Genomic DNA, 26,765 nt, shown 5'->3' with positions numbered 1-26,765 from the left:
TTATAGAAGCTTTATAATTTAATGATTGGGAGGGTTAAGATCCTTTGTAGTTTTTGTTTTTTAGAATCTTCCTTGCCATTTTTTGCATGCTTATTTTTCCATAATTTTAGTATTTAGAACTTTAGTATCATCTAATATAAAACATATTGCTAATTGGTATTTAGGGGAGTATCATAATAAATTTATAAATTAAGGATACCTGACATATAATGTTCAATCACCCTATCCATGAACCTGGAAATGTCTTTGCATTTGTTGGATCAGTTGTACTTTCGTGTCTTTCAGGAGTGCTATAAAGGTTTTGTTGCTACTATCATTGGGATTTTCTCTATCACTATGTCCTCAAACTGGCTATATTTTTTATGTATGAAGGCAGTTGACTTCTGTATGTCAATTTTATATCTTGCTACCTTACTGAATCTTCTTGTTTTAGTTAATCACTGATACTAGGGTTCTCCAGGTATACCAGGAATTGCCAAAATTTAAAGGGCCAGATAGTATTTTAGGCTTCGCCGTATGTCTCCATTATAGATTCTTTTTTGTTTGTTAACCACTCTTTAAAAACGTAAAAACCATTCTTAGCCCGAGAGCCATACAAATACAGACCTCAGGTGTATAGTTTACTACTGTATATCATCTGCAAATAATTTTTCTTTACCAACTTTTATGCCTCTAATTGATTTGTCTAAATAACTAATATTTCTAGCATAGGGTAGAACAGTTGCGGAGATGGTGAGCATCCTTGCCTTGTTCTTGGTATTAGAACCAAGGTCTCTAGTGTTTTCCTATTATGTAAGATATTGACGTTGGGGCTAAGGTACGTATTTTTTTATCGTGTTAAACAAGCATTCATCACTTGTCATTCCTTGAATGTTTTTTTAAGGAATGGATTTTAATTTTGTGAAAAGCTTTTTTAGCATCTATAAAACTAATGATGGGATTTTTCTTCCTTGGGTCTTTTAATAAATGGTGTATCCTACTAGGTCATACATAGGCTATTATTTTCTTAACGTGATGTTGGATTTGTTTGCAAATATATTATTTAGAAATTCCGCATCAGTGTTCATGAGTGATATTGGTTTGTGTTGTTTGGGGTTTTTTTTGGGGGGGGGGTGGGCGGGTACTGTCCTTATCAGATTTAGGTATACATCATAAATGTATTGAATGTTACACATCATAGAAACAGTTGGTAAGTTTTCCTTAATTTTCATTTTCTTGCAACAGTTTATGGTGCATTAGAACTATTTTGTTGAAAAGTTGGCTTGAATTCCTCTCTAAAACCACCTGGGCCTGGTGCTTTTTCTTAGGGTAGTTTCTTAATAATTTTTCTAGGGAAATTGGTTTGCTTTAGCTTTATTATCTCTTTATTATCTCTGCTTTAGCTTTATTATCTCTTATCAGTTTTGATAATCTGTATTTTCCTAGCAGAATATCCATTTCATGTGGGTTTTCAAACTTACAGAGGGCGGCAGAGTGATTGTGTGATTTTTTTAAACAACCTCTGCTTATTTTTCTTATTTCTCTTTGTGTATACTTGTTTTCTCTGCTCCACTCTCCTTTCCCTCTCTCTTTTCCAATCAGGTTAATTAGTGGTTGTCTTGTTAATTTAAAAAAATAACAGATTTTTAATTATTAGGTCTATTTCTTCTATTCTCTATTTCATTGATTTCTAGTTTTACCTGTAATAATGTTTCCTTTCTTGTCTTTTTAAAAACTCTGTCCACTTGCCTGAAGTAACCTTTATTCTTTATTTTTACCCTTTCTGAATCTCTTTATGTTTCTTGGAATACAGTATGTGATTAGGTCTAGCTTTGTAAGCTAAGTTAAACTTTTTTTTCTTTTAGCAGCAGCTGGGTTAGGTCTTTTCACATTTATTTTTACTGTGTAACTGTAATACTTTTGGTCTCAACTTTCGCACAATATTTATAATTACGTGTGTTTTATCTGCTATATTCCTTTTTCTATGATGTGCTGTCTTTGCTCTTTAAGAAACTAGTTTCTGGCATGTAAGGTTTATATTTTTGTTTTGATTGCCTGTTATTTAACCTTTTACTATCTGTGTGTCAGTGTTTAATTGTATTCTTTAACTCTATTAGCTTATACAACAGTTTGATTATCTGCTTTGCCCTTTCCCTCTGTGTTACATGCAACATTTGCCCATTAGTCTTCCACCCTCACCTCAGTATTTGTTTGTCTTAATAATGTATGTGGATATATTAAAATCCTCACTGTCAGTTCTTTTGCTTTAGTTTTTGCAGTTATGTCTTGGGTTAGATGAAGCTTATTCTCTAGATTTCTGAAGAAGGGCTCACGAGTGGTAAGGTTCTTGCATGTTTAAATGACCAGACTGAGATGTAAACAGGTTTTCTCATTATAACTTTTCTGCCGCACCTCATTACTTACCTTTGTTGATACACACTGAACGTCCAACCTGGCAGACCTTTTTTAGGTTTGTACTGAGTGTCTTAAAAGTGATATAAAGCATGAACTTCGTAGTCTGGTTTGGGTGGTGCGTTTTCTTGTTGCTTTTTCAAAGATTGTTTTAACTATTCTTCCTTCCTCTTATCATACAGGACCAAGCCATATGTCATTCTACGTTCGAACCCACAAAGGGTCTACACTTTCTCAGTGGTCTCTCGGCAATGGCACCCCAGTCACGAGTAAAGGAGGGGACTACTTTGTATTTTATTCCCATGGACTCCAGGCCTCTGCATGGCAGTTCTGGATAGAAGTACAGGTGGGAACTTCCCAGCATTGCTGGTATTACTGATCAGGTTTCCAGGTGGTATTTGGCAAGAACCTTGGGATCAGTCAGTGTTCTGCCTTCCTAGAAGTAGAGAAGTAACTAATTTTCTCCTCCAGGTCTTGGAAGAACAGCCTGAAGGAGTGGTCACTGTGGCCATTGCTGCCCACTATCTTTCTGGGGAAGACAAGAGATCCTCCCAGCTGGATGCTCTGAAAGAGAAGTTCCCAGATTGGACATTTCCCTCTGCCTGGGTGTGCACCTACAATCTCTTTGTGTTTTAGTCTTGTGGATGAGCTCTAAGTACATGCCCAGTGGGATACTCCACGTGGCACGGTTTCTCCTTGTGTTTCATGGATGTTGGTATGTAAGTCAATGAATTAATGAGCATATGTTCAAAGAGCTTGGTGGGCTAACACTCTTCAGGGCCCAGCACTGTCTGTAATGGTTATGCTGTGGGGTAGTGTGCATGGCCCTTCTGACACTTGAAAATACCAGTTTTCTGGCACTTAAGCACATGTGGGTATTGCCACTACCTACGTATGTCATTTTATATGACCTTAAGGATGAAAGCCAACAAACCACTTTAATAGTTGTCCCCTTACGATCATGAAAGATGCAGAAGGTACTGTAAATCCACTGTTAATGAGACAAATGACGTTTCCAGTTAAAGCCCAAGACCATTTTTTTGGTGTCATTGGATGGTAGGTTAAATATCATTCACGGGAGTAATGATTCCCCTTGAGACCTAACTCTGTAGGTCATTAGAAAGCAACTGCGCTAAAGACTGGGGAAGAACCATTGGGCTTTTGAGGCCCCAGCCTGCGCCGAGAGCTCTGCTTCTGCATGCAGCCTTTAGTGTGCTTTGCATCTCTGAAGCCCCGGTCCTCTGATGTGGAAACCTGTGTGAGTTGGTGACTCCTGTCCGTCTGACAAGTGGTCACTGAGCTCCATCATTGTAATGCTTTTCTGAGGTTGTTTTCAATGCCTGTTTCCCTCTGAAACATATCTTTTCCTCCTCTCCACACCTCACCATTGTGAGAAGAGCATTTGTCTAGTTACCTTTCCCTCTGAGTTTCACAGGCTCTTTTGGTTTAGAATATTGTTTGTGCAAGTATATGACGTTAACTTCCTTCTTCAGAGCACTAGTTGCCATGGTGGCTATTCTGGGGTGGGAGGAGAGTGGGGTTGGGAGTGGCTGGGCATTTTATATTTATTCTCATTTTTTAGGAGTCTTCTGTTATCCAAGGTTAATCCTTTAGGGCATAATTTTATTGATGCACTGGGTCCTTGTTTTTGTCTGTTTTCCAGCCAGTTGAACAGATTAGTTTCTCACTAACTTACTGTGTTCAGCAGAGCTGGCTTTCCTGAGACTTGAGGCTGTGGCTTGTACTGGCGTGTCCTTCTGTAACTGTCCTTATAGTTGTTGGTGTTCAGATCCTACATGATGGCAGCTCTAGGACTTAGAGGTACTTTTCATGTTGAGGAAGATGGCTGTTGGCTTCCTGGCTCCAGCAGTGGAAGAGTTTAGTTAGAGCAGTGGTAAATGCTGCTAGCTTTCTTTTTTCCATTAAAAATGTAAAAAGACAATTTTTGCATTTAGCAAGCCTAGGCCAAAAAAAACATTTTAAAGAAAAGCCATAGTAAAACAAGAGAAGTGGCACTCGGATCTGCCTGAACAGAAGGAGCATAGTAAGTGTGCATTGTTGAAGAAAATACTTCTTGAAGCTGCTTGTGCTTTCTGAATCATGCTCCTCAGACTGCCTGCCTAATTTGTGACTCCTTAAAAACTGACCGAGCCCACACAGACAGCAGGGTTGCAGCCAGAGCTGAATGGTAACATGCTGTCACATGCGTGGACACTGGAACCATTGCTCTTCCTGGACTTTGTAGGAACCATATAGAGTTGACCCTTGAACAACACGGGGATATGGGGTGCTGACCACTGTGCAGTTGAAAATTTGCATATAACTTTACAGTCATACCTCTGTATCCAAGGTTCTACAGCCATGGATTCAACCAACCGTGGATCGTGTAGTACTGTAATACCCAGCGTGTATAATTGGATCTGTACCGTTCAAACCCATGTTGTTCAAGGGTCAGCTGTATCACTAGTCTTGGGTGCTTCACGTGTCAGGCAGTAACACATAAGGTTTGCAGTGTTTATAGCTTTTATAGACTCAACAATTGTGGAGAAAAAAACATATCTAAACACATTTCAAAATACAGGCATATTTTCTGTTCCTGTGGTTAATCTGAAATAGATTAATGGAAATTATTTATAGGAAAAAGAAAAGCAAAATCACAAGTGTTGAAGAAGGACATTACATGTGAAACAAATAGTTCCCTGTTGTTACTCCTTTTCAGTAATAATCATGGTTTTCTTTTTGCCTTTGAGTTATTTTCCTATGCGAACAATTCTCTCTTGTGTTTGGTTTTTTCTTTGGCATTATAAAGCTCTGATTATCGTACAAATGCTCACTAGTCTCACAGCATGCTCAATATTCTGGGGGACTGTTTTAATGCCAAAAGTGGTTAAGTAATTATACACAATATTCATGGCTCTGTTAAGAACACTGTCAGATCAGCAATCTCTGAGATTAAAGAACTTGTTAGTTTTTTGAGTATCTGATTTGAATAACTCATTTCTAAAAAAGGGTCTTTTCAAATTCTAATGCATTTCCTACAGAATTTAAAATGTACAGTACTGCACATTCAGGGAAAGTATGAAGGGTTGTGATATTGAAGAAATCCTTAAAATTTACATTGTGTCTGACCTAAGATTGTTGCATGAAGTATTTGTTTCCACACTTTAGCAGATGTAAATAAGCACGATAGGATTCCTAAAATGTCACCACTGAGGGAGCCACTACTTATGAAGCCAGACTGCTGACTCCGGAAGCTACAGAAAAAATGATTATGTCTGTTTCTTTTCACTGGTTTGCTAAGGATTAATTTATTGCCTTACAATTTAACTGAAATAAACTTTTTAACATACGAGTTAGTATCTTTAACAGAGAAACAGATCTTTATTTTGTTTTCCTGTATCCCCCATATTTGAAGGGTATAGAGCCTTTTAAAGCTGTTAAAAAGACCTAGATGGCTCATGTGGTATCATTGATATTTTAATGGGTCATGTGACCAAAGAACTCAACATGGCTTCAACTGGAATCCATTTTACTGTGGAATGAAATTGTGCATCTGAATTTCACAGAAATCAATGGCCTATCATCAATCAATCATTTGGTAAATATTGAGCTACAGCATATTTAGCAGTTTTATCATTGCCACTGGCAAAGAAAATCACTGAAGGGCTAATAAATAAAGGCTGTTCTTTCATTAAGTGATTGATTGATTGATAGGGATAGGAGGGAGGGAAGAAAATACGGTCTTTCAGCCAGAGAGTAACCCACTGCACATTCCAATCTTCACACAAGGAAGGGGCACCACCAGTCCCCAAACAAACAGTGTACCACTTGTGAGCTCCCAGAGCTCTGTGCAAGTTAACTTCCCTTCCTAAGTGAATTCCCTCCGAATAACTTCTATTCTTAAATACACCTTGCCTTCTTTTAGGGCCAATAAAGCCAAAATGCATCTATGCCTCTTTATGTCTGTTTTTGTTCGAAAAAACACCTTGGGCATTTTTGAAGTGCATCAGTACTTTTTTTGATACCACTACTTCCTGATTTGATTGATTGGTAAAAAATATAATAAGCATGTTTGTTGACAATTTCTTTTCTCCAAGTTTGGCCCTACACCATGACCAAATGGGATGTATACCAGGAATGGAATGTTGGTTTAACACCTCAAAAAACCAATGTCATATACCAGATTATTAGAATAAAGGACTACAGTATAATCATCTCAACAGATGGAAAAAATTTTTTTGTTAACTAAGTAACAACACCTTTTTATGATAGAAAACACTCAACAAACTAATGATAGACGGGAACTTCCTCAACCTGATAAAGGTCATCTATGAAAAACTCAACAGCTAACATCCTAACTTATGAAAGACTCAATACTTACCCCCTAACGCCAGAAGGACAAGGTTATCTACTGTTGCCACTTGAATACTGTATTAGAGGCTCTGGCCAGGGCTCTAATTGCAGACGACATGATCTTCTATACAGAAAATCCTAAAGAGTCCACACAAAAAAACTATATTGGGTCAGCCAAAAAGTTCATTTGGGTTTTTCCCTAAGATCTTACAAAAAAACCTGAACGAACTTTTTGGCCAACCCAATAGTAAATGAATTCAGCAGTGCTGCAGGATCCAATTACAGCATAGTATTTTTATATACTAACAAAGAACAATCCAAAAATAAAACAATTCTATTTTCAATAGCATCAAGAAGAATAAAATACTAATAAGCTTAACAAAAGTACCTATAAAACACTACTGAAAGAAACTGAAGACATGAATAACTGGAAAAACACCCCATGTTCATGGACTGGAAGGCATATTATCAAGACGGCAATACTCTCCAAATTCATCTGAATACAATCCTTATCAAAATCCTAGCTGCCTTGTGTGTGTGCGCGGGTGTGCACGGAAGTTGACAAGCTGATTCTAAAATTCAAATGGAAATGCATGGGACCCAGAAGAGCCAAAATGGTCCTGAAAAAACCAAACTTATGACTTACTCACACATTCAAAATCTCCTACTAAAGAGCAACAGTAATCAAGACAATGTGGTACTGGCATTAAGGAAAGACCCCAGAGATCAAAGTAATACAACTGACAGTCTCAGAAATAAACCCATACATTTCTAGTCAATTGATTTTCGACAATTCAATAGGAAAAAAATCTTTTCAGTGTATGGTGCTGGAACAACTGAATATTCACATACAAAAGAACAAAGTTATAGACCTCTTACTTCATACCATATACAAAAATTAACTCAAAATAGATCAAAGACCTAAATGCAGGTGCTAAAATATAAAACTCTCATTAGAAAACACAGGCATAAATCTTCATAACCTAGGATTAGGCAATGGTTTCTTGGATATGACACCCAAAAGCTCAAGCAACCAAAGAAAAAGTTGGACTTCACCAAAATGAAAAAGTTCTTTGCCTCAAGACAGTATCATAAAAGTGAAAAGCTCTCAGAATGAGAAAATATTTGCAAATCATATCTCTGATAAGTCTAGTATCCAGAATATATAAAGATCTCTTGCAAACCAACAATAAAATAAATGATCCATTTGTGAAATGCACAAAGGATGTGAATACATATTTTTCTCCTGAGAGATGTGAATGGCTAATAATCATATGAAAAGACATTATTAGCCATCAGGGAAATGTAAGTCTAAACCATAAGATACTGTTTCATGCATAACTTAGATCGCTATAACCAAAAAAAGACAATAACGTGTGCTGATAGTAGAAACCAGAACCCTCCTCCACTGCTAGTGGTAATGTTAAAAAAAAAAAAAAAAGGCACAGGCACTTTGTAATACAGTTAGGCATTGCCTCAAAAAAACTAACCAGTTATATGACCCAGCATTTCCACTGCTAGAGAGAACTGAAAACACATGTCCACGCAGAAACTTGTACATCAATGTTCATTATTAATGATGGTCAAAAAGTGGAAACCACCCAAATGTCCCTCAACTGATGAATGGATAAACATGTAGTATATCCATAAAATGGATTATTCAGCCTTAAAAAGGAATGAACTACTAATATACAAAGTTGGAAACCTCATGCTAAGTGAAAGCCAGACAGAAAAAGCCACATATTATATAAGTCCATTTATATGAACTGTCCAGAACAGGCAAATTCAGAGACAGAAAGCAGATTCAGGAAAAGAGGAAAAAGTCAAAATTCCACCTATTATTTTAGTCGCATGTATTAGAGATGACTAGTTTCCTCTGGTATGTGTAATTTTATATCATTTTTTCATTATATTTTGAATATTTTCCATGTCATCAATATGGACCGTCTGTTCCAATTGCCTATTTATTGCCAGGCATCTAGGATGCTGCCAACTCTTGATGCTCCTTTTCTAAATAACTCTGCATACACGTTTTAAATCTAAATTTCTAGTTATTTCATAAGGAAAATTCTAAGATAGAATTACATAATGAAAAGAATATTTTTATGACTTTCAATACATATACTTTTTGCTGTTAATTTGAGATGATGAATAAACAAAAGTTCATGTAATGGTTTTATTGCCCTTTACCAAGTAAAAAAATACACATTACAGAAGTAGCAGCAACTTTAATTACAAGCAAAGGTTGACTCTACCCCCAAATGACTTCTTGTTTTGGTATCAGCAAATAATTTAAACTTCAAATAGTTATATTGAATATTTAAATTCATTGGTTAAAATTATGGCTTAAACGGTCGATATGTGATCCAAACAAGGCAAAATTAAAATATGAATTAAAAAAATTAAAGTATGTAACACATTACCAAAGAGAAATTTTCTGTAAAGTTGCCAATTTTTTTGCCTTGGGGCCACCTATATCTGTTAGTTGAAAAACAAGTAGTTTATACAAGAAAAGTTTCGTTCATGGCGTTAACCACAGGAATACAGTTAACTTATTGGTGCCCTGCTTTTAAGAGTGCAAGATGAACCCAGCAGCACATTAGGATACCTGAAAAGATCATAGCTGTTTACAATGGTGAATCATTTTTATTGACTAAATACTCACACCAAACACAAAAGTAATGCTAGTTCTTCTCCTAATAGACTAGGACAGGAGAAGAAATTCTTCAGTTTAGTTTCTTGCTGGGCTGCATGTACTCACATTTTCTATCTTACAATTCAGGGAAAGGTGGTTTAAAACAAAGGCTTAAATAAACATAGCACCAGAAGGACCAGGTACCAGTAATCACATATTCCACCCATTCAGGAGTTTTTGTATGTGAAATTATTGCACTTGTAATGTGAAAAGTAAGTGATAGTAAATTACCAAACTCAATAATTTAAAACCGTTTGATGAGTTATGAACAAAGCATTTTCAAAATGGTTTTGGGTTTCCCTTCAAAGGAAACCTGGCTAGGACAACTAACGCTAGCCATTTACTTTAAAAAGCAAGGATAGAGGACCAAGTTTTATTTCTAAACTGTAATTGCACTATGAGAAGAGAGGCTGTTTTACATAGTGGTATGAATTTGGTCCACATCAAATACACTGTTATTATAAAAATAAGTTCGTTTTTGTAAAAAATAACATTGCATTCCTTTGTTCAAATTGCACAGTACAGACAAGCTATCTAAATTAATACTGTTATATAAGGTAATTGATGTACATACAGTGGATATGTGTTCAGTCTAAAGCAATTGAGTATGCAGTCATGTTTTCATAATGTATGAAAACTAAAGTTTGTCATTTCTAGAAATACATAAAATATTTAAAAAGTTACAGTGAAGAATGCATTCTTTACATACTAATTTTTAGTAGCCGTGATAATACAGGATTCAGCAGTCTATTTACATAAAAGTCCATTTTTATTCAATTTACAAAAGCAATAAATAAGAAACTACATTAATTTGCACAAAACCTGTTTCATTTCATGATCAGTGTGACCATTTCTGTTACCTTATGACCAAGCCAATAAACCTGTCTTCCTCTATGAAGACTGCTTATATTTTGGAAAGAAGAGCAAGCCCTGTCTTTGTTCCAAGAGTGAGTATCTATAGCCATGCAGAATCCAGCATAAAACCTTACAAATTATAGTACAAGCCCTAAAAATATGAACAGTGCCTTTGAGTATACTTACACAAGAGTACTCACAAAAAGATAACAATTCTTTGATACAAAATAGTTTAGTGGTATCTAATAGCATAATTGATACGAACTCCTCAGACCTCAGCCCACGCTGACCTAGCAGGAACCAAGCTTGCTAAAAAGCAGGCACACTGACTCACAGGTAAATAGCTTCCATCCATTCAGGACCGGGATTTAACAGGCTAGCAGAGGAGCATGTCTCCTTCATACAGGCACCTCTTACGCTCGGGCAGGCATCTATTCAGAGGCCCAGTTAGGGAGGCCAGTGCTCTCGATCCAAGGGGGCATACAGGTAGCTCGGGTACTTGATGAGCTACAGCAAGCACCTTAGCGTTTGTTTTTAAAAAGCAGTCTGAACACATGCTGAACCGGAAAACATAGGAAGCTGTAAGTAGTGAAAAGTGTTTTGCTCATCTGGGGCAAAACAATCCCTGTGGTTTAAGAACTACCAACCTTTAAGAATAAAACCAAAATATTCTCATGTACATCTGTACAATATTCTTTATTACTTCCACTGCAGCTTAAAAAAATTTTTTTATGAAAGATGATTTTTTTGATATCACATTTTTATGGACTCAAAGAGATTTCTTAGAGGAGAAAGAGTTAGTTAAAATTTAGTAATACCTTACCAGAGTCTCTGAGCTGAGTTCTCTCCCTGGTTAAATCATCCAACTAGGTCACAGTGTCCTCAGCTGCATGCTGCTGCTAATTAATACTGCCCGTGGTGACGGCACCCATTGTTGTTAGGACACAGAACAGTCGTAAGTCCCATCCTGAAAAGGTTCCTCCTCCTCTGCTCGGGTTGTGTCCTCCTCTTTCCGGCTGACCAAACTGCTACCTCCGAACTCGCCCTGGGGGATGCTCCCGTGGCCGGAGGAGCTCCTGTTCTCCTCTGCCCGGGGGCTAGTCTGTTCAGGAGTCTTACCCACAGTTATTGGCTGGAAGGCTTCAGGCTGGACCTGCTCTTCTGTTATCTCACTGAGCTTCTGCAGTTGTGGCTTAATGATGTTTAAAAATGGCTTATATCCAGGACTAAGTAAAAGAAAAAGGAAATTAGCTCTCCTCTGCCACATTCAAAAGGCTCCATAGCATGTTATGGATGAATTCCTACTAAGCACTGATACAGTAAGGTCAATGGTAGATTGTGGGGGAGGGGAGGAGGCACAGAAGGGTCGGGAGGAAAGGCTTTTTAGGTGCCAAGGCCACCATAGAGGGAGCAGCACATAATGTAAGTGTAAGCACGAAGAGCACAGACTGATATTCTTTATCCAGCAATACGATTAAAAATCACATTCTATAATCTAAGCACCGATAGGATTTTAGACTTGAAAAACAGGGGCTTCGGAGAACATTTAACCTGAATGAATCTACCAATTAAGGAAAACTAGACCCAAGTAAGGGAAACCCCAAATCCACACGTAACTGGTGACAAAGGGGTAGAATCCCAAGCTCTTTTAAGTTCATTCACTACTCTTAATTTGGGCTTGTTAGTAACTGCCATGGAATGTTAAATTCACACAGACCTTAAATTTTTATCTTCTCAAGCAGATGTTTTTAGGTTATTACCTTCAATTCGACAGAACTAAAAATCTCAAGTTCCACCCTAGCTCTGAGATCATTTGTACTGCATCAGTCTTGAGTCAGTGACATGTATTCACTGACCAACACTATCTCAATGGATATTACTCATCTAAACTGGTATAAAATGGTAACTAAAGAAACTAGCCTTTAAAATGAATATACAAAAGGAGTTTTTATTTCTAGCAACCTAAAAAATCTCCAAATAAATGAACCAGAACTAAGCCTTAATGTGAAAGGACAGGATTCACCAAAGGACAGTGAAGATAACAAACCTAATGAAACTAGCACTTACCAATCTGTAGAGGCCCATCTGTCCACAGCATGCAGCCCTGTCTTTATGTTCTGTAACATCTCTCCATCTACCTCTGAAGATTGTATAATAACCAAAATCTGGTTGATTATTGAGGATTCTCTGAGAATCAGGCCTATAACAACGCACCAGTCCAGACATCCTGCCTCCATGAAGATGTGTAGCAAATACCTACATATATAAGCAGAAACAAAAATGACTGATGCTAAAAATGATCTACAGATGTACATAAGGGCAATCATTATCGGGAAAGTAGCCTCCGTACCCAATTTACCCAAATATCCTGAGTAGGCATTCTATGCTTTCAAAATGCTGAGAAACTCACCGAAGCTGAACCTGGGATTTGTGAGGCCCTTTACTTGCCAACTCCATGGAGATGTGCTCTAGGTCTGACTGAGTTAAACTGAGTGTGGAGAAATTTTCATCCACCATTGTCCAGTCTCCGTCCACCATGGAGCTACTTTCAGTCAAGTCTGTGGCTGAACCAATACTGCATTCATCACCTGATGAAGAATTGCCAAAAATTACAAACTAGCTTCATGTAGAAAATGTTTTCCTTTCATTATAAATATTAGCTATCTCTCAGATGTTGATTTCTCTTCAGGATTTTGAGACCAAAACATTAAATCCACTACTAAAACTCCCATGTTACATTAATAGTAGTAGATATAAAAAAAAAAAAAATCATTAGAGAGGTAACCAGGCGTTATGTGCCTTCATACTACCTAAGAAGTAGTCTTGCCTACCTCTGAAAAAAAAAAAAAAACCTAGCAATAATTTGTCTTTTTTTTTGTCTTTTATTTTTTGGGTTTGGGGGCATGCTTCGTGGCTTGTGGGATTTTAGTTCCCTGACCAGGGATTAAACCTGGGCCCCCTCGGCAGTGAGAGTGCAGAGTCCTAACCACTGGACCACCAGGGAATTCCCGATCACGTTTTTAGATTCAATTACCAATTTATAAGAAATACAGAGGAAACTGTTTAAACCATGAAGATGCAATAACCTAAAATCCACATCATGAGAAAATCCACAGAAGCAAGTTTCTTCAATGAATAAACTGCAAGGGGAAAAAGAGAGATGGGGATGGGGAACAATCACTAAAAAGAAAATTAAAAAACATAATCACAGTGTGTGAATCTTATTTGGATCTTGATTCAAACCATAAAAAAATTATGACATTATAAAACAGTTGGAATTTGAATATTTACTGGATATTTGATGGTATTAAGGAATTACTATTAAATTTTTAGAGAGATGTTAATGGTATGATTATCATTATTTTCAAGAAGAGTCTTCAAAAATATATACTGAAATGTTCACAGATAAAATATATCATGTCTTGGATTTAGTTCAATAATATAGGAAGGGGAAAGTGGATAAAACAAATTTGTTCCTGAGTTGGTAATAACTGGAGTGGGGGCTGGGGGGAGGGTGTCCATTATACTATTATTTCTCCTTTTTAAATATGTTTGAAGTGACCTCTTTAAAAAGTTTTCCAAAAAAAAAAGCAATGATGCCACCTCACGTCCATTAGGATGCTGCTATCAACAAAACCAGCAAATAAGTGTTGGTGAGGATGTGGCAAAACTGGAATCCTTGCCAATGTTGGTAGGAATGTAAAATGGTGCAGCTGCTATGGGAAAAAAATTGAAAATAGAATTACCATATGATCTGGCAATCCTACTTCTGGGTATATACCCAAAAGAATTGAAAGTAGGGTCTCGAAGAGACCTCCCATGTTCACTGTACTCCCACATTCATTACAGCATAACTCACAATAACCAAAAGGTGGAAGCAATGCAAGTGTCCCCTGATGGATGGATAAAATGTGGTATAAACATATAATGGAATATTATTCAGCCTTAAAAAGAAAGGAAATTTCCATGCATGCTACAACAGGGATGAACTTTGAGAACATTATGCTAAGTGAAAGAAGCCAGACTTTAAAAAGACAAATACACAGAGACAGAAAATAGAATGGTAGTTGCCAGGAGCTGAGGGAGAGAGGGATGGGGAGCTGTTACTCAGAGTATAGAGTTTTGGTTTTGCAAGATGAAAAGAATTAAAAGAGTTCTGCAGGTTGGTTGCACAACAATACAAATGTAGTTAATACCACTGAACTGTACACTTAAAAATGGTTAAGATAGTAAATTTTACATGTATTCTACCAAAATTTAAAAAGAAAGTCATGGCAGCTATATGCCTCTCCACGTAGCAGAAGCTCCAGTAACAGTGATGACACACCGAAAATCAAACATCAGGTGAATGCGCGGCCATTAAAAAACTCCAGAAAATAAGACCAATTGCTACTTAAGTTCTTATATAAACCTAAACAACATAAATCACTTTAAAACTTCTTCAATCTGTAATGTAACCATTACTATAATTGCAGAAGTTGATACACATTTTTTGATAAAGGGTCAGACAGTAATATTTTAGGCTTTGAAGGCTAAGAGGCAAAATTAAGGATATCATGCAGGAATTTATAAGAGAAAAAAATTTTTCCATAAATTTGTATCAGTGAAATAAAAAAATAGAAAAAAATAGAAGATAACTGGGTACAATTTTTTATGATACAGGTCTACCTATGAGAAGAATGGAATTCTTTACACACAGATAACATTTTGCTTACTTGAGGTTCAAAGTTAGTGTTTCTGTATCATCAAAGTTGATTACAAAGGTTCATTTATTAGTGCTGAGCTTTCCTCCACAGGAACTGAAGAAGAGCTAGGGTTTAAAATGATATCTACCTTTATTAGATAAAGGTGAAAGGAAGGCGTCTTGCATCTGTGGTCCATGGGACGAGGCTGTGTCTATCTCATGATGGGTGGGGCCGATGTTGCCCAGCCAGCTCTGACTTCGTTGGACATTAGAGATGCCAGCATCTATCTCAAGGTTCAAAAAAGGGTCAGCTGACTGGGACGTTAACAGCTGCTCTCCCACTGCAAGGTAGGTCCAAAAACCAAGAAAAAAATGGGAATTAAAGGTGCACACACTGCCATTTCCAATTCAGTTCTTTCAGCTTCTCTTCCCTCACCAACCCCAAATACTAAAAGTTGAGAGCTAATTACTGTCCCTACACTGCATCATCCATCCACTGAACCAGGGATGTGGGACTGTAACAGAATGGACTGACTATATAACGCCACCCAGCAGTCATCTTATATCATCATGTATCTTCCTAGAACTAGGCAAAACTTTATTCTGTTCATCTTTAAATGATTTTCCTTGGTTTTAACATGACATGAAGCTTCCAAATGCCATAATAAAGGTTTTTGTTTGAATTTTCATAAGTGATAATAATTACAACAGTCTCCCTTAAAAGACCTGAACTAAAAAACTTTTTTCTTTTATCAAAATACAGTTTCACTTTGTCCTCTCCTAATTTAGAAGATGGCCCAAGCTCTCAAGATGCATTTTTACCATTTCTCTGGAATGAGTCCTGTCAGGTAAGTCACAATTTAGCTTATTTTGAGGTCTGTGATTAATAACTCCTTCCTACAAAAAAAATGTGGTAGCTTCTATGTTCAGTAAATGCTCAACTTGTTGATCATCTGATACAATTGGTTGGATTTATAAATTAGACTTCAAAGTCATAAGACCTAGAGACATATGTTCTACTTTATTTACATCCTTAGTCAAATGGTGGATGTTCCAAGTGATGCACAAAAAGTTAGCTTTTATCTGTTCTGACCTTGGAATGAAGACTTCCTTGAATATCAACTAACAGCAAAATGTCTAAACATTTGGAGCAAAATACAATCCTCCCCGTACAAGTAACACAAAACCTACATTACCTGTGCGGTATTTTCCATTTTTGAAAGGAGAACTGAGAGAAGAAGCTGGGATGATGGGAAGTGGCCACAGGAAATCTTTGTGGAGTCTCTTCAGGGCTAACACAAAGTTGTCTACTCGGGCAGCTCGGGTACGTTCCTTGCATAGCCAACTAATTAGTTCAAAGCCCAGCTGGGCTGCAAAGCAGCCGAGATCCTTTAGCCGAACTTCTTCTAAGAGACGCCGGGCATGTCTCCAGAGCATCATATCAATATACATGTTCTCAGCACAGTCACTGTCTTTGCTCCATCTGTAAGTGGGAACACAAGAAAGCTACAGGACAATCTTCACTGGAGGACTTCAAATACTTTTATGAAGTAGCACTGAAAACGCTGACAAGGAGGTAAGACATCTAAGATCTAATTCTGATTGAAGATAAAGTATTAGGGCTTCTCCATGTGATACCACAATCTATTAAACAATACCTGGATCATAGTAGCCTCTTAAAACATATTTGCATAATGAAAACATAGAATAGGAAAAAACAGGAGACTGACAAAAGTCAAACCAGGAAGAGGATGGTGGCTGGATAAAGGAAAGAAAGGGAGCAAATAAATGCTGTATTTGAAAAGACCAATGAAAAGAGGGAAGATCAGATCAAAGAAACTATCGAGAGAGAAGCAAAGTGAAATGAAGTCTCTTAATGTGAGTTTTACAGACACAGAAAAACAAAACGGATTTTTAAAAATTAACTGCTAAATATAGTCTATTGTCCCTTATTCACATGAACTGATGTGGTATAACTGGTTTGGTCACTGGGTGACGGGGTGCTTTCAGCAAGAGGCAGTACTGGAGCAGGACTGCCTGGATTCAGATCTTGGCTCTGCCACACATTAGTTGTACGAACAAAAGCAAGTTTATTTTTCTGGGCCTCTGTTTTTCACCTGTGTCATGCGGAACAGTATCTACCCATATGGAGCTGTTGTTGTAAGGACTGAAAGACCTACACATGGAAATGCTTAGAACCGTGCCTAGCACATAGTGAGTGCTTACTATATATTAGCCAGCCCTTTTAAATTCAGGGCATGGCTGAGAAGCTACTGTTTGCCTGGCAACTGTTTACAATCCTCCATGGTTGCATTTAACTTGTTTATAGCCCATGACTGTGTGTGTTTGTGTGTGCGTGCTGGGAATGGGGCTGTATTAATGGCTGTGATAAGAAAAAGCAGTAAAACATCACAATAAAAGATGTTCAATAAGCTTTCACTATGTGTCAGGCACTGTAGTAAGAATACACACAGAACCAAATAACACAGGAAGGAATACAAGGACCTCACAAAACGGAGGAAATTCTATTTTATAACGTTCAGTATGAGTTCATAGTTACCTCTCAGGAGACAATAACCCATCTATGTGTAATGTAGGTTTCAGGCTCCAGGATACAATTCTTTTTGGCTTCCACTGTTTAATGACTTCTCCACTCAAAAGAGTCACAGGAGAGTGAAGTACATGAGAACTAAATTTTACTTTTTGTCAAGAGGTATAGTTGGAAAGAAGGGTAAAACTGCTGACTGTAAGAAGGCTTTTGAATTATCTGCAGATTTATCTATCTTCCTTTTTATTCTGGTCCTCTATTATCAGAGGTAATTTAAAGTTAGTGGCATTCAGCATGGGCACACCAAGATCTACTCCAGTACAAAGGGCAGAAACTGTACAAAGAATAAAGAAGTGAACTTTGGAGAAAGAAAAAAGGGAAGCCTTTTGGGAATGTAAAAAGGAATTGCAATTGGATCAAATAGTTGTTTTCCCAAGATGCAATTTTACAAATACCCTGAAATGCAATGTGTCGCAGAATGCCCTAAAACCAGTAACGGCTCTTCATTCTTTTACCTTTTTCCAGAAGGGCCAGACGGCATACTTAGTGTTTTCTGTAAGCTGAATTTACTAGCAGGAACATTTTCAGCTGACTGGGATAAACTGATGCTTCGATTCCTGAAGAACTCAAATCCACCACTTGAACTGGGTTCCTATGATTACACACCGTACAGTTAGAGGAAGATGTCACGTGGGTGTAATGGCCTAGAGAAGCTGTGCAATTCTGCAACTAACCTGAGCTGTAGGTGTGGATGGAGGCGTCTCAGATTCTCCAGAGCCAATGGCTTTAAGAAATCGAATCATGTGTCGACACAGGTCCCACTTGCTTTGTTCCAGGGCTGTGTTGAACAGAAGGGTGGCATGTTGCCTACTTACTGCTGGGACTTCCATGTTCTAGAAGAACAACCAAGGAAGACAAGAATTCTTTTTATACTATAAATGACTTGGGAAGATATAAGCAATTCTTTATCTCCACAGTTCCCTAAACCCAGAGAAGTAATGCAGCTACAACAATGGGGATAGTTTAACAGTAAAATTAAAAGAAGCATTAAAAAGTACCATACAAGGAAAAGTGAGGCAAATACTCTGCTGGTGTAATATAATTTATGATTTCTTGAACTCCCATTATTGCCAGATATCTTACATAAACCTTACATACATTCTTTCATTTCTCCTAGTGACTCTCAAAATATGTATATCATTCCCATTTTACAGATGAGAAAACTGAGTTAAATAACTTGTTGAAGATCAACAGAAAAGAATATAAATTTGTCTCCCTGACTCCAAAAAAGCTCAGGTCTATTTCCTGCGACAGAGAGTTTTCTGAGAATGTGACTAAAAAAAAAATCTTTGCTTTGGCAAATAGTATGTAGTCCTGCTACACAATGAGCATTCTCTGTAATTTTTTCACAAATTTAAACTTGCTGCTTGCCTTGGCCTTCATGGAAAGGTGCCTAACAGGCAAGTTCAACTGTAATTATTATCTGTCAATCCACATCAACTTAGGAATTCTGATCAAGTTTCTAATTCCATTGCTTGGGAGATCACTGGAAGTCTAAGGAGTGACCTAAAACAAAAAACAGCTGCATTTATTGTTTGTTTTAATGACTCTGTGGCCTTTTAAGAATACCCAAGGAATCACAGAATCTCAGGGCCACCCAGCTTCTGCCTAAACATCCCCTCTGGTTTCAATCAGTTGCCATGAAGCAAATAAACTGACAGGAAAACTGCTTCAGGCAGAATTTCAAACCAGGTTTATGGTTAGCTTCTTTAATCAATGAAAACAACTCTGCAGTAATTTTAAAGAACTTTTAAATGTAACCTATCAAATTCACATCAGACTAATAAGAAAACAAACTATCAAGCCCTTTTGTCAAATGTATAATGAAACAAATTTTCAAGAGTCTCAAAGAACCCATTATTTTGAGAAAAACTGTGTAATTACTGCAGCAGGTTTGGGTCTTCCCTGCTTGCTATGGGGAGCCTAACATAAGGTACTCTATTATAACCCACGTTCTAATCAGAATCCCCTCAGCAATTCCACGCTATAAGGAGAGAGATTATTGTGGAGGGCTCAGACAAACCCACTGATATTCAAAATAATTCTTTATTATTATGTTTCTTATACAATATTTCAATAATCTTATGTAATATGTGCATATCATTATATGTACTATGATACACTATATGTATATACATACATATATGTATACATACGCTTCTTCAGTATTATTCAAAATAATACTGTAAACTCATTAATTTGTTTTAGGCCTATTTATGGACAAACAGGATTAAAAAAAACACAACCCTGCAATGTTACTTTATGATAGTAAAGAAATTTTCTGCCATCATATGGTAAGATTGAGTTCTTCAAAAGGAAAGATAAAAACTGAACAGAAAACATGACTGTAATAGTTCTTTAAACACAATCACAGTGCCAACACAGGACATTTGCCTTCCTTTTCCTCTAGGTTTACGCTCAATAATTCTTATACCTTTGTAAGAAGAGAATTGTTACCTGTAAAATAATAAGGTACGAGGCAGCAGTATCCAAATCCTGAGCCATCAGACATTCCTCAAACAAGTCCTTGGGGTTTCCAACAGCTGCAAAAAGGTAATTCCACAGGGCATATTCAGTCTTCCTGGCACAATGAACAACTGTCTGCAGGAAGAGTGGGAACTCGGTGATAAATTTTGCCACAGTGGGAAGCAGAGGGTCGGGAATGGGCTCCCGTGAGGTAGCTTCTTCTTCCAGCACTTCATGGAGCATGAGCTCCAGCACGTGAGGAAAGTAAGGTAACGCAGCACAGGACTGGGCTAAGAGCAAGGCTTGTTCCCCAAGGTTCCTCACCAGCAGCTGACGTAGAATGTGGTGGAGGTAGATCTGAGAGGTTCTCTCCACAACACAGAAAGGGAAGAGCACCTCCAGCTGTTCCCTAGCACTGTTCCGAGTATACAAAGAATCATAGAGTACAGTGTCATTGACAGCACCAAGGACTAATGCATCTTCAAACAGAACAGCCAGGGGGTAGATATTTATGTGGAAAGGCAGCATGATCCGCTGGGACAGGAAGGAATGGGGCTTGCGGTGATCCCTAGGGAAGAGGGGGAGCCAAACTTTCATCCCTGAACCCCCACAGCTCAGCCAGAGGGCCTCCAAAAGGTGACGCTTTTGTTTATTTGCTCGACACGTGGTCCAGACATTTTCAACAGACTGGGCTAGTACAACAGGAGGACAGAATGGCAGCTGGAGAAGGAGAGACAGAAATCAGTTTTTTCCCTATTAAATTTGTAGATTCGTAAGTTTTCCTAGGTACTAGTTTCCCAAGTCTTTCAAAATGATAGTATAAATTTTGGGGAAAATTAGGGGAATTTATTTAGAGTCAGAGTTAATAATAGTACCCTGACTTTCAAAGTATGTGTATTTAAATCTAAAAAAAACCCAAAAGAACACCCCCCCCACACCCCAAGGAACTTCACCAATTTATCCTGTTTTTCCATTAGAATTTGTAAATAATAATGCCTAAGCAGTAACATCTGGCATACAGAGTATTTTATTATCATTTTAGGACCTTATCTTCCACCCTTCACAAACAGTCTTGTACCCAGAGGCTTAAGACTTACTTTATGTACTTACTCACTTTCCAAATCACAAGATAATACTCTCCTCTTAAATTCTTTTATTCCTTCATCCTCCTCCCATACATTCTTAACGTTTTAAATGACTTGCACTTTACTCACAAGTTTCCTTTGGCTAGGGTTACTGTCCTTCTCCCGGATCTGAGGGCCTGACCTGTCCCTCTGCATCATGATGAGCTGCCCTGCAAGATTTAGCATAATGCTCTCTGCATCACGAGCCTGAAAGAAAAGAAATTGTATTCATAGAAATTAATAGCTGTGTTTTCAGCATTTCCCCCACCAATGCACAAGGGTTACAGGTTAAACAAACAACAATATTGAGTGTGCACTATGTACAGGCATTCTGCTAGGCTCTGTGGAAGTACAAGGAGCTGTCTGGCTAGGGTAGAACAAGCTTAACACAATGTAATTAATGACCAATGCAAGTGAACATAAAATGGAGGGCAGAGCTGAATTATCCTGGAAAAACTAAGAGACCTTCAGAAGTTCATAAAAATGAGACATCGCTTCAGTGACCTGGCAGGCACAGCTAGACAGGGCTTAAAGGATGAGGTGGGACTTGCAGGGTGAGGTTAACATACATGGGTGGGAGAAAAAGCGTTGGTACTTTAGTTGAAGAAAGCAATATAAACGACATGGAGGTAGGATAAAATAGTTCTACTGGGAAAGTGAGAACAATCTGGCTAAATTAGGGATATTATGAGAAAAAATGCTGATGGTAACAGACCTTCAAAGAGGGCTTGGAAAGTCAGGTAAAAATATAGCAGGAAATAAGCCACTATGTATGGTCCTTGAATAAGGGAGTTATTAAAAATTCTAAGTTATTCAGGATGGATTACTGAGGAGAGGAAGACATCACGGGTGGTGACTTCAAGAATGAAGGAAATAGTCTGCCTTTTTATTACGGAAAATTTCAATCAAACCCCAAAGTAGAGAACCTAGTATAATGATTTTCATTGAACGCTATCACCCAGCTTTAAGTTTCAGGAGCACTTTTGAAATGAATCTCAGACATCAAGCCACTTTCACTTGTAAAGAGGAAAAAGCATTTTGATTAAAACAAAACAAAACAAAAGCTTACGTATATTCTAGACATGAAGGGTAGAAAAAGAAAGCTGAATCAAAGATGATTTCAGGGAACTAAATCTAGGTGAGGTGCTAGAGAAGTTGCAGTTGCCACTGATAGAAGTTAGGAGGAGAAAACAGTTTAGGGAAGGGAAACTGAAGAGTTTCCTTCTATTGCCCATTTTAAATTAGAATCTTAAGACTTTCAAGTAAAAACATTGTGAGAGATGACTAAACTGGAGATGAATACCAGAATCATAACCATAAAGGTAAAGCTGGTAAACTGAAGGAAACAGATGAGTTTTCTGAGGCAAAGTATATGGGAGGCAAAAGAGCAGAGGGCCATTGTCTAAGCTTTTGAAGGCAAGAAGAGGAATAGAGCATGATGTCACAAACCAAAGAAGGAAAGAGTTTTAAGAAGGAAAGGATGATTATTCAGAAGACGTGGATTATGTCCCAGCTTTGACTCTTGCTGGCTGGATGAATTTAAGCTGCTGATATCATTTAGGGTTTGGTCAAGAAAACAACCATCACCCTATGTATTCTACTTGCAAAAAATACTCAGATACATGAAATGCTCTTTTGCACTGCTCTAAGACACAAGGGATTGTGTATAAAGAAATGGCAAAAGGGTACAGAATACTCACAGACTTTGTTATTCTTTTTTGCTTTAGATCATATCCAGGTAGGTAGTAAGCATGATATGAACTGCTGTTAATTTACAAAGTAGGAATTTAAAAAATAAACCCTACAAAACCTCCAAGCAACTGTCACAAAACTCAAGAATTTTATTTGGAAAGAAATCTTCATTTCCCCACTTAGCACATAATGACATGAAAACTAAAAATTGAACATCGGTCCCTAACACACGAGAAAAAGCAAATAACTTAGAGGTAAGAGAAGGAAAAATGGAATTTAAAAGCTACGTGGGAATTATAAGCGCTAGAGAGTAGAGGAAAAAGGAAAATGAATATGCAATGCCAAGAATCAAACAGTATGACTGTTTGGGGACTGGCATAGGGACAAACTCCTCAAACACTTCAAAAGACCTACAGAGCATTTACTGAAGTTCACTAAAATCTGATTAATGTTCATAAATGACCACTTTTAAGTTTTAAGATGGTAAATTCACATTTTATACTACTTCATTTTTTAAAAAAGCAAAATTCTTTTTTTTCCTTCAACTCTACATGCAGTCAACATTTTCTACTGATAATATTACAATATGTAAGAACTGGTGATCAAGACAGCCCTCTCAGGCAACTTTAATGAACTTCTCAGACACTGACTGTTAACATACAAGCAGGGACTACGTGTATCCTCAAAATCCTAAATTTGAAGGAACCCAACATACCATCTCTTACCCTAAAAAATCCCTGGTAGATAATTCTCATTGGGAGCTTCAGAGACAAGGTGCTCACCTCTCTCCTGAATGAAGGCCACCTTACTGTTGAACAGTTCTTACTGCTAGTTTTTTGTTGTTAAATCAAGACTTGCTTTGCTTTAAATCTTGGTCTTCCCTCTGTGCAAGATGTAATCAGTCTATTTCCTATTATATTTCAACTTACTTCTTAATCTGCTCTTTACCAAGTTAGGTATCTCCTCTTTGTAAAGGGCCCTCTTAAAATGGGGCACCCAGTATTACTGATGCCACTGATTGCCTACTATATCTAGGATATACAAAGAGTCCTCCTTTTTTTTCTAATATGACTTCAAACATGATCAAAAGTACGTAAAATGTACAACAAACAGCCCCCCCTTATTCCCATCATCCAGATTCACAATTATCAAGGTTTGCTCCACCTATCCCTCTTTTCTTTTTACTTATTTTGCCAAAGCATTTTAAAAGAAGATACCATGCCATTTTACCCCTATACATTTAATAGGCATCTCTAAAATATATGGATATTTGCTTATATAATCACAATGCCAATATCACATCTAAATGTAATAAAACTTACAACTATTCCTTAGTTCACACTTAAATATTGCAAATTGTTTTAACAGTGTCTTTTTATATATAGCCTATTTGAATCAAGATACAAATGAACTTACGCATGCATTTTGTTGTTATAGCTCTAAAGTCTTATTTAGAAGAATCTTTTCTTTTTTCCCCCACATTATTGACCTGCAGCTTTCCTATAGAATATTATTAAACTAAACCTCTTTCCCTGTATTTTCTGTGAATAGAAGATGACTCTAGAAGCTTGATTCAGATCAGGCTCAATGTTTTTGCTAGTAATTCTTCACGTGAACTTCAGGTTGCTTCACCCCAGGAAGCATGCCACATCTGGTTCTCCCACTTTTAGTGACGCTAAAATTGATTAATAAGGCTTGGGCATGACAACTTGATACCTTCATTGTAAAGTTCCCATCAACCTTTCACTGGTTTCATCCCATGATCACTGCCTAAATCACTCATTTCTTCACGGGCTGCAAAATCGTGATTCTTAAATTCTTACATTCCTTCCATATCTTTTAGCTGGAGTTCTTCTGTAAAAGATAACTTCCTCTTATCAACTAGGACTATCTTGTTACATGAAATAGAGTTTGCAGAGAAAAATGGGACCTGTATTTTAAAGGCACTCAGTGGAAGTGCCTTAATAGGAAGTAAAAGACAGACTGGGCAGACAGGGATGACAAATAAATCCACCCAGAACTTTCCTTTGAAAATGGGTTCCACATTGACATGAAGTGTGGAAATCAGTGGTGTAATGGAAGGAGGCTTGGAATAGAAAGTTATAATACCTGGGTCCTGGTGACACTGCTACCTACACAGCTACTTTAACCAGAAGCTATGGGATTATCCCTTCTCTTTGCTCATAATTAACTAATCATGGAGTCCTCTATATGTCATATTCCTTCCATTTCTTTCCATCTTCTTTTCCCTACCCAAGTTCAGGCCACAGACACCATTCACCTAGATCATTACAATGGCCTTTCAGCTGCTCTCCCTACATCCAGTTCTGTCCCACTCTGTTTCATTTTCCTCCTTTGTAATGTTTTTTCTAACATTATAAAGCTTAGATCTAATAACATCCAGCTTAAAACGCTTTAGACTTTAAGACAAACTCCAAAGTCCGTATTATCAATAAGACTCTCATCCTCTCATACACTATGTTCCAGTCACTCTGAAATTTCTTCCAATTCCCTGAATGCGTCATGTTCTCTCTTATCTATGGGCCTTTGAATACCGTTCCCTCTGCCTGAAATTCCCCTTCTTACTTAGATAACCGCCACTTGTTCTTCAGGTTTCAATTTAAATGATATAGAAATCTTCTGTGATTGCTTAGACTACTCCAGGTTTTTGTTATACACAGTAAGCTATATTACTTTTTGGTACACACATCACAACTGTAATTAATTATGTATGTAATTATTTCTTTATAGTATGAGCAGAAACCATGTTTGTTTAGTTTGCCACTGTAACCCAGGATCTTCATGCAAGGCAAATTCTAGACATTTATTTAGTATGTATTTGCTGAACAAATAAACAGTTCCTAACATCAAATTAAAACACAAAAGACTGAAATGAAAACTCTAAAGAGCTCTGATAATAGAATGGTACCTGCTGTGGCATTTTCAAGGTGATTCCATTCTCTGTACTCACTGATGTCAGAGTGACAGATACTACCAGGAAAGGGTGAGGAATGTAGCGTGACATGGAGACTTCCTGAAGAACTTGAATACCAGCAGTATTTGGACTGCAAAAAAGAGAAAGAAACCCATACACCTCAACAACAATGCTAACGAGGTTTTTTTCCTTTTCCACTACTAATAGTATGAGATTTTATGTTTATGGGCCCAAATGCCTTCTACCTATCATTTTCTCCTCCCCAAGTATCCTTTAAGCAGCAGACCAACAAGGTTGTGGCACCCAAGAACACATCTGGAAATGAGGGAGGGAAAAAAAGGAGTAAGATGTAGAAAGGAAGAAATAAACTGGGAAGAAGCTATAGGAATAGCTTAGTCAGTTGAGAAATAGTTGGTTGAGAAAGACATGCATTCTGAGGCTAGTAGATTTGTTAATTTTTATTTTTATATTACTCCTCAATTATAAGCTACTTCAGCAAATATGCACTTCATAGCTGTTTAAAAAAAGAAACAAAAACCATTTGAGAACAAAATAAAACTCAAGAAGAATGGTCTAAACGCCGCAAGCCAGCCAGATGCCAAGAATATAGGCAACACACAGCTCAAACAGGTCTGACAGTTTTTCCTTTCCCAGACTACAGCCATCTAGCTCAGTGAAACTATTAATGAGTCTTCCAAGTTCCTGCTTCCTAAGACCTTAAAGCTGTAAACTCCTACAAATTTCCCCAAGTTTCTAGAACACCAGGATAGTTAGTAACCACTTGTTTTCAAGATTGTGAAAAAAAATTAGTATTTAAAGCTTTACCCCATCCCGAACTAGATTTTTTTCAAATGAGTCCAGTAAGATTAGCTGAAGAAGTTGGTACAGGCTCTTTATTTATTTTGGTAGCTAAAAAATAACTACTATATGAATATCACTAATTAAAATTCCTTGCTTTTTTA

General features: G+C 37.4%; 2 protein-coding genes across 10 annotated transcripts in view; one reads left to right on the top strand and one right to left on the bottom strand.

Annotated features, from left to right (window-relative positions):
- The window catches only part of ERMP1 (endoplasmic reticulum metallopeptidase 1), a 52,080-nt gene extending 45,741 nt beyond the window's left edge, over nt 1–6,339 (top strand). For both annotated transcript variants that reach the window (XM_061200404.1, XM_061200405.1), the window contains exons 14-15: nt 2,574–2,737; nt 2,863–6,339. In XM_061200404.1, coding sequence (XP_061056387.1) covers nt 2,574–2,737; nt 2,863–3,027 — 329 coding nt within the window. In that variant the 3' untranslated portion in view covers nt 3,028–6,339. The remainder of the gene's footprint in view (nt 1–2,573; nt 2,738–2,862) is intronic.
- RIC1 (RIC1 homolog, RAB6A GEF complex partner 1) overlaps nt 1–26,765 on the bottom strand; it is a 164,366-nt gene that overhangs the window by 17,467 nt on the left and 120,134 nt on the right. For 5 of the 8 annotated variants that reach the window (XM_061200396.1, XM_061200397.1, XM_061200398.1 and 2 more), the window contains 10 exons: nt 25,798–25,933; nt 21,267–21,383; nt 20,044–20,772; nt 18,261–18,419; nt 18,042–18,178; nt 16,175–16,461; nt 15,128–15,319; nt 12,705–12,882; nt 12,362–12,550; nt 10,168–11,520 (listed from right to left, as the gene is read on the bottom strand). In XM_061200396.1, the coding sequence (XP_061056379.1) occupies nt 11,232–11,520; nt 12,362–12,550; nt 12,705–12,882; nt 15,128–15,319; nt 16,175–16,461; nt 18,042–18,178; nt 18,261–18,419; nt 20,044–20,772; nt 21,267–21,383; nt 25,798–25,933 (2,413 nt within the window). In that variant the 3' untranslated portion in view covers nt 10,168–11,231. Of the gene's footprint in view, nt 1–10,167; nt 11,521–12,361; nt 12,551–12,704; nt 12,883–15,127; nt 15,320–16,174; nt 16,462–18,041; nt 18,179–18,260; nt 18,420–20,043; nt 20,773–21,266; nt 21,384–25,797; nt 25,934–26,765 lie in introns of those variants that run through there. The other 3 variants (XM_061200400.1, XR_009702088.1, XM_061200403.1) reach the window with 3 other exon arrangements.

Source organism: Eubalaena glacialis, chromosome 9 (assembly GCF_028564815.1).
Source record: "Eubalaena glacialis isolate mEubGla1 chromosome 9, mEubGla1.1.hap2.+ XY, whole genome shotgun sequence".
NCBI classification, from domain to species: Eukaryota; Metazoa; Chordata; class Mammalia; order Artiodactyla; family Balaenidae; genus Eubalaena; species Eubalaena glacialis.
This window is presented reverse-complemented; position numbering and strand designations above follow the sequence as displayed.